General features: G+C 31.7%; 1 protein-coding gene across 1 annotated transcript; it reads left to right on the top strand.

The window, feature by feature from the left end:
- Nucleotides 1-1274: 1274 nt before the first annotated feature.
- Nucleotides 1275-16996, top strand: LOC149415457 (uncharacterized). Its single transcript, XM_089642595.1, has 3 exons — nt 1275-1584; nt 9534-9647; nt 16714-16996. The coding sequence occupies exons 1-3, from the start codon at nt 1284-1286 to the stop codon at nt 16884-16886; spliced, it is 588 nt and encodes a 195-aa protein (XP_089498721.1). The 5' UTR covers nt 1275-1283; the 3' UTR covers nt 16887-16996.
- Nucleotides 16997-17550: the final 554 nt, after the last annotated feature.

The raw sequence follows: 17550 nt of genomic DNA, 5'->3' as shown, positions 1-17550 counted from the left end.
ATACTTAGTATTCAATATTGGTAGATAAATGAATTTGGGGCTTTAACGTTAAAATAAGTTTAAATTTTGGCGGCTAACAGCACAAAATGTAATGTTTTTTTGTTGGTATTTTTGTTTCGACGGGTGAACGGAAAAATAAAGCATAAATTTGCGCATTATTTGAATATCAAAAGTTCCTCAAATAAATTGTTTGGTCTCATTTACAAAAGGATATATATTTAGCATTAAACCGTTTACGCTACCCTGATTTTGTATGGAATTTGACGGGAGTTCACCTGCGTCAGATTCCTTACAAAAGCAGAATGGGAAATTTGTATCGTGCTAAAAAATGGTTTTGCTGAATGGGATTTACATTTAAATAAAAGTTACAAATATGTTCCAGACTTCAAACAGCACATTTGCTATAACATTAAATTTGTCTTTTCCAAGCAATTTTTTTAGCTCTTTTCTTATTATGTCGATTTTGTAGATTCTTGTGATTATTTTAAATTGTTGATCGTTAATAAATTTGGCGAATTAGAACAAGATCTTTATTTTCAATTATGTATACTTTAAAATAGCTTCTTTATCGATTACCAGCAAAATACGAGTTCACCGGAATCATAGCTTTTAGAAGGTATTAAAAAATGTCTTAAATTCGTTGCACTAGCATAAAATTGATTTAAAATGTTTAATATTGATGAAAAATTTGAAATTATTTAAAAATTTCAAACTTTTTTTAAAGAAAACCCACATATATAAAAATATATAAAAATATGTTATAAAATACCTAAAAATCGAACTGAAGTTAAAAATGATGGTAGGCACTAAATAGTATATTTAAATTGAGAACAACAATCAACTTTCCTGACAAAATGTATTTTGATGGCTCAAAAACCACATCTAAAATTCTAGACTTTTTCAAGAAGGACGCATTTTTCATACGAAAAGTGGCATCCCTAATTCACATTTTTCAACAGATATTTAGATATTTTAGCACCTTAAAACAAATAAAACGTTTTTCCAAGAGATTCAAATTTTCACCTGAAATAATTTCGAAATAATGGCTTATTAACAATAATTTTTATTGTGTTTATGTAGATACTGCACAATGATTCCCACTGTCTCAATATATGAAGTCACAGTGACTGAAGGGAGTGGGAAGATGATGGATATGAAGAATAGGAATGTTGGGAACCTATGAATAATAATTTAGCTTTAAACTTTAAAACCGTCGGTTTTTATCCATCTTGTAAACATTGGTTATTTTTTTAATCTAGATTGTCTTCATCTCCCTCGCCGCAATGGCAGCCAGTGAAGAAGTAGCCAAGAAGACGGAGAAGCGTGGTCTAGCCACGCTGGGATATGGCGGGCTGGGCTACGGGGGCGTGGGCCACGCCGGGTTGGGATACGGGACCGTGGGCCACGCCGGGTTGGGGTACGGGACCGTGGGCCACGCCGGGTTGGGGTACGGGACTGTGGGCCACGCCGGGTTGGTGTACGACGGTCTGGGATACGGCAGCGTGGGATATGGCGGACTAGGACACGGTGGAGTGGCGTACGGAGGAATCTATGATGGACTCTATGATGGATACAGCGGCTACAGTAAGTTATTTATTAGTTTATAATATTTTATTTGTTCTGTTATTATTATATATATAGTACTATCGTAAAGCCTTATTCTGAAACTGCAGTAGTGTCTGTGTCGCGATAAGTTTTCTTTGTTCATTGAAGTTTTAACTGTCTATTGTACTACCGATTGGGAAAATTATGTACCAATGTAAAGTCTATAAGCCAAAAACCATCAAATTTTTTTCATATGGCGTAATTTGATTAATAAGGAACTCGTTTAAAGTTCTTTAGCAGATATTAGTCAATTTATACCCATTTCGAACCCCTCAGAATAATACTGAGAATGTGCTGTTTTCTAGAACGTTATTTATATCGTACATTTTTAAAGGTGAAAAAATTTGATACAAATGCAATTAAAATTTTTGTAAGTACATTTGGTGGGTATTGATACGACTTTAACGGAGAATTCTAAAAAAAAACAATACTTAAAAAAACATAAGGATACTCAACCATTTTACTTAACCTCGAGAAAAGTTATTATAAACAAACTTTTTGATACTGGGGTACTATTATGTAATGTAAGACTTTGAAATTATCTTACACAATTAGGGCTAAGAAATAAGGTAATTTAAAACCTAAAGGAATTTTTTTAGCTGTTTACATCTTCGAGAATGATTGGTAAAGTTGATTCTAAAAATGTGTGTGTACTACCACATCAAATTTGTAAGCTTGTTGTTACTGAATTAAATTACATTCCGGCATTTTTTTCTGTACCTTTTTTATGATTAAAATGAGTATCGTTATCAAAGGTATCCAATACCCAATGGTATGATGGGGAAAGGGGGAGGGAATTGGGAGACCCAGCAAAAGAGTTCAATATGATGCCAATAAAATGAATTTCTATTTAATATTATCTTCAGAATTATACAGCCCAACGTTAATCTTCTTATAATGCCAATAAAAAAACTCGACACAAAATTTAAATAGCAGGTACTTAGCTAATAAATTATTATAAGCAATAATTAGTCGCCTGCAAAATCAATACAAATTGAAAATATCTGCAGAGTAAAGATAAATACCGCCGACGTGAATTGAACCCGTGCCTTCTGACGTCCGGTCAGACACTCTGGACCACTGAGCCACGTCGGCTTATTTACAACCCGCCAAATAATTATTGCTTATAATTATTTATTATCCTTTGTGCTATGCATACAAACCTCGTCTTATAAACATTAGTTTATTATTAAATATAATAAGGTATTTGGATGTTTATTAAAATAGTAAAAGATTTCTAAAGGTTCCCAAATCAAAGTCAAATTAAATGTAAAATGATAAATTTTCGTCACGTAGTACCTATCATTCGATGGTTTTCTGCTTTACATAAACAAAAAAGATTAATTATTATTTTTCGGAATAACTTATTGAGTAGAACCTCAAATTATAATATTTAAATACTGAAGACAATATTAGTGATTTTTTCAAACGAAAATCTGAAACAGAAAAATCAGAAAAGGAAACGGTCACATCTGGGACTCGAACCCAGGACCCTTGTCTTGACAAAGACAAGGGTCCTGGGTTCGAGTCCCAGATGTGACCGTTTCCTTTTCTGATTTTTCTGTTTAGATTTTCGTTTGAAAAAATCACTAATATTGTCTTCAGTATTTAAAAAAGATTAATTTTCATTACTCTAGATTATAAAATAATATTTCTACGGAATCTTGAAAATAACGAAGAAGTTAAGGAAGATGGGGGATAGTATGCGAGAAACTGTAATGAACGAAATAGATAACCTAGTGTATCGGGCAATAATTGGGATAGCGAAGTAATCCAATAATTCAACGTTTTATTGTGAAATTGTTACAAAAATCTGAGGAAAGGGATGTCAAAAGAAAACAAGCTGATTTGCATTCTAGAACCTATCAATGACCGCAACGCGACGCGGTTGGTGCACACTCGGAATGTTGTGGATGGTGAAAACTCCGATGCTCCGAGGATTGTTGCGAACTACTCGTCCCGCAGAAATGTCGCGAATAACATGATACACATTTTTGTCATTTAGTGAATGTTATGAAATTTTTCACTTATCATATAATAATATTAACATTTGGATAATATATAATTCATTTCTACAATGATCTATGTTATTACTAACTATATATGGAGATAATGTACAGTATCATACTTACCTGGTAGGTCACTTGAGATTAACACTTAATTAACATTAACTAATTGTTCGAAATTTAGATACGGGATTTAGTACGTCGAGTAGAAAGATTTTTTTTTATCAGAATTGACTTTCCTAAATGTGATTCGTCCTCCGTATAAGACAATATGAGATATTATGTAGTTATCATTATGTCATCATTGTAGAAAGCTTTTTTCTTATTTGTAAATTTATTTTGTTATTTTCCGCTCATTGTATGTTAAAAAAAGTATTATTTTTTTTATGATAAACTAACGTTTATAAGACAGGGTTTTATGCATAGCATAAAATTCACGTATTCCCGTTGGCGGCATTTATTTTTACTCGGGAAATATTTTCAATTTGTATTAGTATTTCGGATGACTAATTATTGCTTATAATTATTTGTTAAAAAAATGTATATAATTTGTGCCTGGAGGATTGAAACTCTAAGAATTTATTTATGTATCAATTAAAACTAAGAGAGCATATACATTGATTACAGGGTATGTAGGTACTAAGTATTGTTATTTCTTTAATTAAAAATTGTCAATGTTTATTTCTTTATGTGTGTTATTATTCGAAAAGCTTTGAGATGTGCCGATGTACGCATATTTTCCCGATTCTTTTGTGTATTTTTATTACAGATGATGGGACAGATGTTATAGCCCTATTCGAATAAGTAATTAAAATTCTAATCAAGTCGTGAATCAAAGTGATGCTGGCGGTGGACCTTACTTGTGGCATGCCATAACGTCGGAAATGCGACAAAATAATAATTTCTATACCCTCTATGGTATATCTGAGTAGGTACGTGTTTACGCTCTACCCTATGCTATCCGAAATACAAAATCGATACCTATACTAAATCTGTAAAAAGACAATACAATAATAAACTATATGATTGACTACAAAAACAAAACGATAATCGTTTCTACTTCTTCGACGATGATCATTTTTTATACCAACGTTCCATCCATAGATATGCATATTTTGCAAATTATCACAGCTGCATATTCTAGTAAATTATTTAAAAAAATATATATTTATCATTTCCTTTCGTGGTGTTGTAAACATTATGACTAGATTGCAATAATAATTAGGTACCTATTATGTTCACTCCGTTGAGATCAGTACTTACCATTTTGTTTAATGTTAACTGACGTTTCCTTTGTTAAGAGATCACTGAAAAATGTTCAGCATCCGTGTTTTATATAGTGCTTACCTTCTTATTTCACGAAATGCGCGTAACTTCTACCGTTTAGCCGGAATTTGCAATTATTATAGCATTTTAAACCGATTAAATTTTGAAAGTGAACCTAGAACAAAGATTCTCAGTGCAGTCGAAGATTTTATACCTGACTCAAGTGTCAAGTGGTGTCGGGATTTACGGGACCTTTTCAACCGAGGATGTCTGCTTGGAGGACAGATAAGCCATATTTTGTTTTTATTTTCTGTTTTTGTTTATGTATTTTGTTACAGATGACACACATAAACTTCACTTTGACTTTGGTTCAAGATTTTGTTTATGATAGCCTGCGATAAGCGAGCCCTAAGGGTCTGAGACAGAGGTGTGAAATCGTCGGATCACGACAATAGAAAGAATTTTATTTTTTTATTTTTTTTGCTGGATTTTATTTAGGTATTGGAGCCAGGAAGGAGTCTGAAAGGGTCGAGAGGATGCACTAGGTGGCATGAAAGGCTGGGAGGTGACTGGAGAGACTAGGGTAGACTAGGATGAGGTGATTTTGCACAGCGGTGCTGCCAAGGTCTTTTATCTATGTAAGGATATTGTGTCGGCGCTCTTTATTGGCAGCAGACACATGTCAGCGCTATATTAGCGGCGGACACATGCCTGACCGGATGACGAGCCTCGTGCTGGCACAGTTGGTGGACGGGGTAGTCTCTCTCCCTGCAGCAGCTGGTACAGTTCCTTCGCTACCTAGGACTCTTGCAGCAGAGTCTCCATCTTCTGTCTTTGTCGAGCGTCACAGCGGTGCTGCCAAGGTTTGTTGTCTATGTGAGGATGTTGTGTCGGCGCTCTTTATTGGCAGCAGACACATGTCAGCGCTATATTGGCGGCAGACACATACCTGAACGGATGACTAACCTCGTGCTGGCACAGTTGGTCTAAATAACAAATGTAGATCCTAGGAAATAAACTGTACAGCGCCCTTGAGGTGATTTTTCACAAAAACGGCGCTCTACAAATTATCCAATTATTATTATTATTATTATTATTAACAAACATCGATGAAAAACAACGTTAGAAAGTAGGTTAACGCTTTATTAATTAATTAACTAGGTACTTATCGCTCGCCGTATTATTTTTGTGACGAACTGTATGAAATAAATTTATAACGTAAAATGTCGTGATGTTTAATTGATCTGTAAGAAATAAAAAAAACGTGTTAAAACTAGAACGAAGCCGGACGAAAATTACGTAAGTATCCTTACTCCTTGAATATAATCAACAAACGACACAACAACACACAAAAAATCGTGTTCCAACGTGCCATCCAAATAATTTATTACATATGTACCGATTTTGTATTATATTCTGCGACATACATAGGTATTATCACAGTGAAACAATATAAAAAAAACAGCCTTCCCACGTGTGAAAGCGTGCCATTCCCACCGGCACGTGCTCTCCACATATATTCATTACGAAGCGACGAAAAATCTATGCGACCTTGGCGCACGTACAAATTCGAATTTGCCGCTAAATTGACACGATTCATTCTTCTTTCCGTCGTGCACAATTTATATGGAAACAAGACAAGAGGAAAAAAAACTTAAATTTAACTCTACAATAAATGCTTAGTTTTATTGACCAAAAACATACCTATCCACCGACTTTAATGAAATAGTTTTCCATGATTCCTGTATCATAAAAATATATTATTTTTAGTTCATGTAACCACTTTAGGTAAAAATACTATATCTTACACCAAATGACACGTCTTCATAAAACTCTTTTTATTTTTTTTTCTGTTGTGGTTAACTAAATGTATTTTCTAGTTTCGTATAACGTATAAAAGATTACAAAAGAACTAGCTATTTGAAAAAAAAAAGTTATGTTTGCGTTTTGTATATATTTTTTTAATTGCATAGATCTGTTTCTTAGACTAAAGATCTGGAAAAATCTTTCATCAGCTTTCAACAAAATTTTATAAATTTTTAATGCCAAATAAATCTAGTTGATGTTGTAAGTAAAGCGGGAACATTATTTGATGCCATGATATTTGCTATCTTGAACCGTGGGGATCATAAATAATCATGTTAAATTTTGCATTATTCCCATGATTATATATTTCATATGAGTGTAATACTACGCGAATTATTTATCATCAATTTTAATAAACTTCATTACAGAAATATTTATGATAAATAAACATTTAAAATTTCTATAAGTAAATGATTATGAACGTTAAAAATTAATTGAATTATTATTTTAAAAGTGAATTTCAGGCGACATGTAGGCCCATGGAGTCTGGGCTTTAGAAATGGAGATACAACTAATGAAGAACGTGTAACTTTTGTGAAATCGAGACGGCTGCCTAGGTAATCTTGCAGAAGAGCCAAAAATAATTATATTGAAAACCATAGTACAAACAATAGTTTGATCAAACAATAATTCTTGTGATTAAGATTGAACTTATATTGGAAAAAGAAATAAGTGGATCGGATCCTAACAATACTTCAAAATAATGATTTAATTTCGGCATCTTATTATTTGATGAAGTCAACTTTTCAAAAGGCTTTTGTTAAAATTTCTATTAAGTATTAGCTTTATCTTCATTTCTGCAAATACAAATACACAACGCCAATCATTGGCCACGCGAATTGATAAAAAATTTCAATCAATTCGATGCTTTGTCGGACTTAAATTAATAAACAATGTTCATTGTTACCAATTGTCTACCAATTACGAGTGTCTGGATTTTCTTCTTATTTAGATGTGGTTCGTAGCTAATTTTATAATCATTGTTAAATGAACATTTGAAATGGTAGTCCGTCTGTGAATTGATGTAAAATTTACAATGCATTTATGCATGTATTTGAAAAATTCAATCAATTCCTGTCTTTGAAAGACACTATACGCCAGGTGCTCTCAAATTATTTGGCTTTTTAAATAAATTACTGTTGTTTCCAAATAAATATTTTATTTTATTAATCAAAACAAAATAATTATGAGCAGATTCTCTCGAAAGAGGAATTTTTACATGAAAAATCCACAACTCTTTCTGTCATGAATCTTTAGGTAGCTGCAAATATTTTTATACCTCGTTTATAGTAATTTTCTTAGCTTAGAAAAAATTGTTAAATTTCAGACAAAAATAAACTAGACACAATTTTTTTACGATACCTACAGATATTTCAAATGATCGACAGTGATGATTAGTAGATAGTAATAAACAAATAAATATTCATGAACCGTGTTTGAGGTATTTTGTTTTTTGCTCACTCGAAATGTTTTTTTTTTTTCATTTCAAAAACCGTTTATCAAAACTCAAATTCTTCAGAATCGACAAAATAATTCAAAAGCTGGTAGTAAATCGTTATTAGTAGACGCAACAATTAATTACTATTATCTAATTCTAATTAACGGCTTAATACGAAATCATAGAATCGCTTAGCGGTTCCCATGATTATATAGTGCTTAAATTACATTAAGTCATTGATTTAACTAAGGATATTGTCACTGCGGAAATCCCACGCTTGTGAAAAATATAAACATCGTCGTTTGTATCCGATTTTGCAATGCGTGTTGCGATTGTTAGTGATTATAATATCATAGATATCCCGCACGCACTGTTGGAAAAACAAACAAAAAAAGGTTAGTAAAATGCTAAAAAGGTACCTACTATTAAAAATAAAACTTTTTTAAAGTACTCAAGTTTTCAGTTTGCATCAAGATTTCCACCACGATCTATAGAGCATAGATCGATCCATTGAACAAAAACATTAAAAAAATAATTTATTTTCGAAAAAATTGTGTTGATTGTCATGCGAAATCTGGTAGTACCTAACTACCAAATTTCTTATAAGAGGTGTTATTTTGATATTTAATCGTAAAAGATCAATGGTTTCGTTGCTTGTGTGGGACGTAGCGCCGTCTTGTTGAAAGTAAACGCTGTCCAGATCAACACCATCCAATTCCGGCCACACAAAATCATTAATCATCTCTCGATAGCGCAATCCATTCACTGTAACTGTTGCTCCTCATTTTCGAAAAAGTAAGGTCCAATGACTCCGCCGGACCATGAACCGCACCAAACAGTCACACGTTGAGGATAGAGAGGCTTTTCAATAATAACTCTTGGGATTTCCGAGCCCCAGGTGCGACAATTTTGCTTATTGACGAAGCCACAGAGGTGGAAATGGGCCTCATCACTCAGGATGATTTGCATTTGATTCACTCAAGTGAATTTTAATAATTTCAATGCGTTGTTGAAGCGTGTATCGTTACATTTTTATTAATGGCGTAGTTTCTACTTGTCAAATGTTAAAAAATGACAGCTTCAAAAGTAACATCTACCGAAATAGCGGTCTATCTTGTTTTTCAACTACATTGGAACCTTTGTAACCTTATTTTACAAACCCAATTAACCTACAATAAATAATAAGTCTTATATCATAAAAAACTTATCTTTTCGTAGTTTAAAGGTGACATCTATCGCTTATTCATAAAATGTCACTGTTCTATATCGAATTAACATGTACCAAATTTAAACTATGGTTATTAACTAATTACATTTATGCATTCGATTAATGTTTGTTTTAATTATTACAGGTCATGGAATCGCAACCCCCGTGGCCGTGTCTAAAGTAAGCTACGCCACTACCCATGGTTTGGGTCACGGATACGGCGGTCTGGGCTACGGCGGGTACCACGGAGGATATGGTGGTGAGCTTGGCTAATTAATATTTCATCCTAATGTATTCCCAGGGGACAACATCTCCTTACTCCGTACTTGCATGAACTCCCGAAAGAACCAAGAAAAATTATCATGTGAATAATTAATTCAAAGAATTTGACGATTTTAGTTTGATATTTATTAAAAATATTAAGAGGGTATTTTTAGCAATTTTTGGTCTAATCATTTGCACTCGAAAAATACAAGACGGCAAACAATTGATTCGAGTCGTCTAGTGATGGGTATATGATTAGATCTCCTCGCTAGTAATAAATTAATTTAATATCTTGGCGGTGATATTTTGAAATTCAAGTGACTTTGTAATAATATTGTTTCAGTATATTATTATATCACATTGATAAAGAATTTTAACAAAATTGGTTACGTTTAGAATGATGAAAAACGACCAGAACTGAATCGTTATTTGAAATTGCTTTAGCCGTGTTTAATGACCATAGCTAGGTACATCCCCTCACTAATTCCTACAGCAAAAAAAATGGATGCAGTAGTCCCACTAGCTCATGGTATTTACGACATAAATAAAATCATTACCTTACAGTTTTCTATAACAATACAAAAAAAAAATCAAACACAATTTGATTGGCGTATAAATCTTTCGGTCAGTGCAACTGTAGAACTAGTAGGCTGGGAATAAAAATCTATTAATTTAAGAGAAATGAACCCTCTAACAACAAGAAGAAACAAAATACTCAATATTTCAACTTTAAATACGAGAACAGGTCCCAATGGAAATTGTTAGAGGAGGCCTATGCCAAGAGGCAAACTGTGCTTCGGGACATATTATAACAAACAAAACATTTCTAATATTAATATACCTAACAGAAGTTCAGAATAAAAGGCTTATTATTATTATTATTATTACTCTAGTGAGATGTATAAATAATTTAAAACACATATTTAATATCATAGACACTGCGGTATGTTTCTAGCCCGACGAATAATGTCCTATGTTCATCGACCAACTGAGACATGTCCCATATCCTGTGTCCTACCTCAATTCCAAGCGCATTCCGTACCGAGGGTTACGGATGTGATATTTAATGTATGGGAAACTTATTAATATTGCATGCAATATTTCTCCAATACCGCGGTCCCGGTCGATTTCACAAATATATCGCTTACGGGAGAGAAGGTTGCTTTGAGGTTCGATAAAATATGTGACCTACGAAATGGCCCCATTGGAAACAAATATATGGAATATCCACGGGATTAATATACTCGAGTTATTTTATTTACACAACAGAATTGGTTTATCTTTCATAGAATGCAGATTGACTTTAACATATTCATGTGTACTAATGGCTTTCCACTTATAAAATAAAATTAAAGCGCCCGAAAAAATATTTTTTTTCTACTTAAAACATAAAACACCGACTTTTATCTTCTTTATGTAAAAATAACATGCATATATCATATATGTAAACCTTTCGGAAGAAATTTTCGAAATGATGATCAAAATCCATTACACAGTATAGAATAATTAAGCGCGCAAAACAGACAGATGCGTATAGCGACTTTAATTTACACTGTTTAGAGATTTAACTTTATTTAATTTAATTAAATTTATTTCATATATTTTATAATATTGTTAAATAATTGTCTTGACAAGGTTAAATTACCCGGTGTGGCTTACATTATCAAATAATCGTTAATAATAATTTTAATATGGTTAAAATTCAAAATAATGTATTATATGGATTCCCCTTGTAATCTGATATGTTTACGGTAATAAGTATCCTTCGAGTCAATTTATCATTAAATTATCTTTAGTCATCAAGCCTAAATACACTGAACAGAAAAACCGTTAGCAGTGTTTGTGGAAGTATCTGTATGCCCGAAGTAAGGTCGATTTTTCATTACTTCACGTGAAATAGAGCAAACATTTTCAAACACCGATATACTTTCTTGAACAAATAGTCAATTATTTCATTTCAGGTGAGGAAAGGTATCATGTAAAGGTATCATGCATACGAGTAAATATTTATATAGGTATTCCAATGAACAGTCATTCTCCAAAACCCCTTAAATCTAATATAGAACTTCATCCAACCACTAGCATTTTACCTTTAAATATGTTACCAAAGAACGCCACATCCAAATACTCAAGAACGGAATCACTACACTTGTATATAATACCTATGTGGAAACCTGTAAATGGTTTATTTACTGTAACTAAATTATTATTATGCTGTTATTGATGTAAACTGTTGGTATCCCAAATAAAATAAAATAAAATAAAAGAACTCATTACAGACGAAAGTATATAATTTATGAACACATTAAGCGGCAAATTCAAGAAAGTACATGATAATGGTAATAATTTTGAAGTGTGTTCATAAACCCTTTGAAATATGTAGGATGAGATCATTTTGTATGAACTTACTTCAACTATTAAACACACACTTACAGAAGTAGTGTACGAGATACTTTGACGCTATTACGTTCTACATGTCAAAAGAATTAACATACCTTCTGTAATTCATAATCTCCTAATACATAATTCAGTAGGTATTCAAAACCCCATCGCATTTGCGAATGTATATTTTACCCCCAAAGAGTCTTTTGTGCCTATAATATTAATAGTTTCACTTAAATAGCTCGATTATTTTTTTAAATCTAAAACGTCTTCTATTTTGTAATATAAATGACAAAAAGCTGTTTAGTTTTATTTTTTTGAATAAATTAATGAGTAAAACTTCATATTGTAATATTTAATCATTGGAGACAATATTAGAGACTCTCAAATGAACATTTGAAATACGAAAATCAGAAAAATATTCGGTTACATTGATATTGATACGCTAGGAATTGAAAATATTATCTTCAACGATTAAATATTACAATTTGAGGTTTCCCTCATTACGTTATTACAAAAATAAAAATTTATTCATCCTGGACTTACAGAAAAGTCAATAGATATCGCACTTTAAAATAAAAAGAGGATATATTTATCCAAGAGACTATTTAGATTAAATTTATTTCGGGAAGAATCTACCGATAATATCAGTATCACTATTTTGATTAACGTTTATAACAAATTGGTGTACATTATGAATACCAAAAAAATATGCTTCTTTAGATAAATTGAAGGTTTTCCTATCGTTTCGCTTCAGTAGAATACAAATAAAAAATAAATTATTCAAAAACTATTAAAAAAATATATTTTTTTAATAGAAATGTATGAACGCGTATAGGAAACAACTTTACAAAAAAAAATACAGTATTATAGCTAAGATTATCTGTGACAGTTTCACTTGATAAACTTTTTTACTTTCTTATAAAATTATTTACAAAATAAATGAAAACCAGTTTTGTGCTTGAAATCGAACGTTTCTAAACTCCGTTTGTCAAGCGATTAATGCCTATTACCTACAGTATAAGGTTTACCAAGAATATACACATGTTTGGCTTGTAGAACAGTACAAATATGACGTTTAAAATATAGGTCACAATTTTCAAGTTGGTTTTATGATGCGATATGGATGCGACCGAATCCTTTTCTGTTTTTTCTGTTCCACATTTGTCTTCAATGAATAATAAAATAATTGTGTCAGTATCACAATAACACCTGATTCAAGATACTAGTTGAAACTACGCACAAAAATGATTGAAAAAAAAATAGGAAATAATAATAATTAACATTTATCACACAAGCTTAGAAACGCGAAAGAGATCACTGATCGCAAACTAAAAAGACGTTATGAACTTAAGCATTCCTTAAAATTAACTTTAATAATAATGGTTAGTATTATTACGCCGACGTAATTCCAGGTATTACGACTCTCCAGACAGACAACTTATTAAATAATTGTCCTAATTGGTACTTAACTAACTTTGATTTTATCGCGTCGTCAAAATTGCGCGGGTTTAATTAACCTCTCATAGAAACGCCATTAATTTTTTTTCCGCTCGACAGTGAAGAATAATTAACGACGAAGATAATTATGAACATTTCACTCAGATTTTTGCATAAAATTATTCATATAATATCTAGTTTGTGTTTTTGTTCGGATGGAATTTGAAAAATGCGATACATGTTTATTATAATCTTATACCGTATCCTTTGTATCTTTGGTAAAATTGAACAATAGCACACGTTGTTTTTTATTAGTGTGCCCAATGACAAATGAACTCATTTCCTGACAACCGATCGAGCTGCAACTTGGCAGATATACTCGTTGTTGATAATAATGCAATTTATTGGTGGCTACGCGTACACATGCGGACAAATACGAATTTCTCTGAAATTGGATGACATTACAGAAGTTAATATACGAAATAATTGTCGGTTCTCAAAATATTGATTTGCTCTAGTTTTTAGCTCGGTTGACTCCAGCCACTGGGGAGGAAGGTCCAATCCTCAGTAAAACAAAAACAAAAACATTTTAAAAGCATGCACAGCACTTAAGAGCCAGTATCCGGGCAGGAAGGTCCAATCATCAGTTAAACAAAAAAATATATATATATATATATATATAAGTGTGTTTAATTTTTCAAACGCATCTGTTGGTTTTTTGCGGGTTGATTTTTTTCAATAATTGTTATTATTTTTTTCAATATCTTTGAAATAATTCCCTCTAATTCAATCTAATATAACCATATTTCTAAATAATATCATTTGATAGTTTTAATTATTTATGGATATGGATTCTAATAGATTTACCTGCACTACGCTTTCGGGGTGTAATTAATTGTGCTTACGTTGTTATTTAAAGCTTTAGAGATTAACCCTCACCCCGAGCGTACGAAGGCAAGTTTTCACCTTCTCAGCAGCCCGGCTTATCAATTATTATTTATTAGGGTTGACTATCATTAATATGAAGATAATACTAAATGTTTAGAGTAGTTTACTAACGTCTTATGGATTGAATTTTTTCAAAGCGAATTAAAAAAAAAACAGTATCATTCTCTTGTTGTTTTTCAAATCGTAACTTAAATATGTTTTGTTTTTGATTTTTAAATGAAATTCTTCCCTTTCGATAAAACTTAATTCGTTTTCGAAATTTTCATAAAATATTTTCTTCTCTCTGCTTTTTTACAAAACAGTTTTTCCAACATGTTCAAAATTTTGAGGATTTTCTTCATGAAATTTGCTCTGCATGTATTCTTTCTGAAATGTTTATTACATTATAAATATAGATAAGTAAATAAATAAATAAAATTATATGTAGACAACTATTTTCAGCACATAAAATTAATTTCACAATTAATTTGCTCTAAAAAACTTATTCAACTGTCGATAATGAAGATAGGACTTCAAAAAATTTATGTTTCTATTGTTTTAGGAACAAAAGATTTATTTATGAGAGTGAGAGTGATAAAACTCAAAATTCAGTTTATAAGAGAGAAAGAGTGCTTTGTTTAAAAAAAAGTGAAGTTTTGTTATTTGGTGCGCGAAGCTTTCATAAGAAAACGATACCATTGCAACATTGCCTTAAATTTAACCCATGTAATTAGTAACTCGGGAATTATTTGTAAACCAATTTGTTCAGTGGTTACATTATTTACTTGTCTACAATTTGCATTAATTACAATGCTACTATTTTCTTAATTACAAATTTCGTCTTACGAACATAACGAAACATTTATAGCAACACTTTCTTAAACAGAAAATTTGATATAAGAGAAAAAGAATTCACAGCTAGTAGTACAAAAATAAGCGAAAATATGCACTATTTTTCATGTTAATCGTTAAAAAGTGAAAAATAAACATCGCTTTAAAATAAACGTCAGCAATTTTATCATTATAAGAGGTATGTTTATACGGCCAGTCTCAATATCCATCTGTCTATAGGGATTTTAGTTCTGGTCGGTTGGAGTTGGTATTTGTACTGTGCATATTTAAAAAAAAATACACAAATAAACACCTTGAAGTTATCTGTACTTGCCGATATGCTTCAACTGACTTACATCACAAAGAAATGACTTTGAGAACATTAATGAAGGTTACATTACTCAAATAGGCTGCGATATTGTTAGACACGTTCAAATATTTCATTATTTCGACTTAATAATAAAAAAAATATATAAATGAACAGGTACTCAATATTTTAAATAATAGAAGTTAATCTAGCAAAAACATTATTTGATTTTCTATGCTTCGCCTGTATTATAAATATGTATACCGTTTTTACTTGTGATAAAACAGTAAATTTATTTAGCTCTAGCATAAAACAATACGAAAGCCTTTTCTCTATCAAACAAAAGAATTGGATTATTGAAAAAAAAAAACAGTATAAGTTCGTAGTTAAAATACAATACAATAGACTTAAAACGGTAAATTACTAATGCCTTTTTGACTTAAGGTCTTCTCGATTTTATATATTATTATATTATAAAACCTTTTAAGATGTGATATAAGTAGTAGATGGGGAGAATTTGTAGGGAAGGAAACTAATTCAGCAATTTCTTAATAAATGAAATTGTAAAATTCAAGTAACAGAAACTGAAAGAATACACCTGTTACATTAAGAAGCAAGCTCCCATACATTTCAAGCCACTCGTAAGTGCAAGCATCTATCTCGTGGAATGGTCGCATTATGCAAGCAGTATTTTGATGGGGAAGATTACTTATTATGCACTTGCAATGCATTTGTAACTTACAGGAACTGCATTAGTTGTTAGTGAATCATAACAGTAACTGGTTTTAGAGACATATGATAAAACTACTTATCTTTTAGAATTCGAAGAAAAGTGAATTGAAAAGAAATTGTATTTTATTAACTTCAGAAATTGTTTTTTCTGCAAACGTTTCTTTAGATTCTAAATGAATGTATTTCACTATCCAGTACAGCTTTGGTGGTAATCCAACACCTTTTCTTACTTCCCACCCTATTATCTCTATACATACCATTCGTCTCTCACGACTTCTCATCAATTAAGATCATCGATTCCGAATCCAGAGAGCGTAATGTTCAGAACCTCCGTTAAGTTAGCTGTGTTTTTCACAAATGTTACACATTCCAGAGTAGTAAATAATCGCAGTATGTCCCAGAACTTCATTTCTTCAATCATACATTTTTATGAATTTTTCAGGATTGAACGGAGCGTACGTGTCCGGACACGGCTACCACGCACCTGCCGTGAGCTACGCCAACCAAGTCGGCTACTCCGGACACGGCGGGTACGGAGGATACGCCGGACACGGCGGGTACGGAGTCGGCTACGGACATAATCTCGGACATGGACTGGGCTACGGATACTATTAACACTAGGAAACTATATGATATTAAAGTATGATAAGAGGTGTCGCTAAATAATTTTAAAAGTTTACACGTCTTGATCGATTATATTATATTTGTATTTTTTTAATACTGTACATTACGCATATATGTAAATATATATATTTTGTATAAAGATCTCGAAAAATTTAAATGGTTTTTCATTTTTAAAATTTAATTATTGTATTTTTACAGTCGTATTATCGTACTTATAAAATAACAACCTGGTCAATCCTGACTTTCCTCACTCATTTTCAAATTGAACAATTTATAATTAAATTCAACTTTTTTCCTTCAGATGGTTATTTAATATCTACACAGCTCGTGATGGAACGGACATCGCAAGTTTATCATGAGTTCCCTTACCTAGAAATCCTCAATGACTTAATTTAACAATCTAATGCAACATCTTGAAAACTCTTTTTATCGCAAAATAATAGAAACACAACATTGCACAAAATATTCAGTTTGGATCATATGATATTTAAAAGAGGTAGGTAGCTCGTTTAGTACGAAAGCTCAGTTTGTACGGTTCTGAATTTTGATTTAGAGAATTCCTACATTTTTTATTTATCTCAATGCTTTGTACTTTCTGGTACGAGTTTATAGCTCCGATGTAATTCATGTCATAGGAAAGAATTTAAAATGATTG

This window comes from Hesperophylax consimilis, chromosome 18 (assembly GCF_061612785.1).
Source record: "Hesperophylax consimilis isolate HC1 chromosome 18, BYU_Hcon_1.0, whole genome shotgun sequence".
Classification (NCBI taxonomy): domain Eukaryota; kingdom Metazoa; phylum Arthropoda; class Insecta; order Trichoptera; family Limnephilidae; genus Hesperophylax; species Hesperophylax consimilis.
This window is presented reverse-complemented; position numbering and strand designations above follow the sequence as displayed.

What these genes read in the sequence shown, in the direction of transcription:
- LOC149415457 (XM_089642595.1), top strand. Translation starts at nt 1,284, where the DNA reads ATGGCAGCCAGTGAAGAAGTAGCCAAGAAGACGGAGAAGCGTGGTCTA. An exon ending in TGATGGATACAGCGGCTACA is followed by an intron (nt 1,585 to 9,533) that starts GTAAGTTATTTA and finishes TAATTATTACAG; the next exon opens with GTCATGGAATCGCAACCCCC. An exon ending in GTACCACGGAGGATATGGTG is followed by an intron (nt 9,648 to 16,713) that starts GTGAGCTTGGCT and finishes TGAATTTTTCAG; the next exon opens with GATTGAACGGAGCGTACGTG.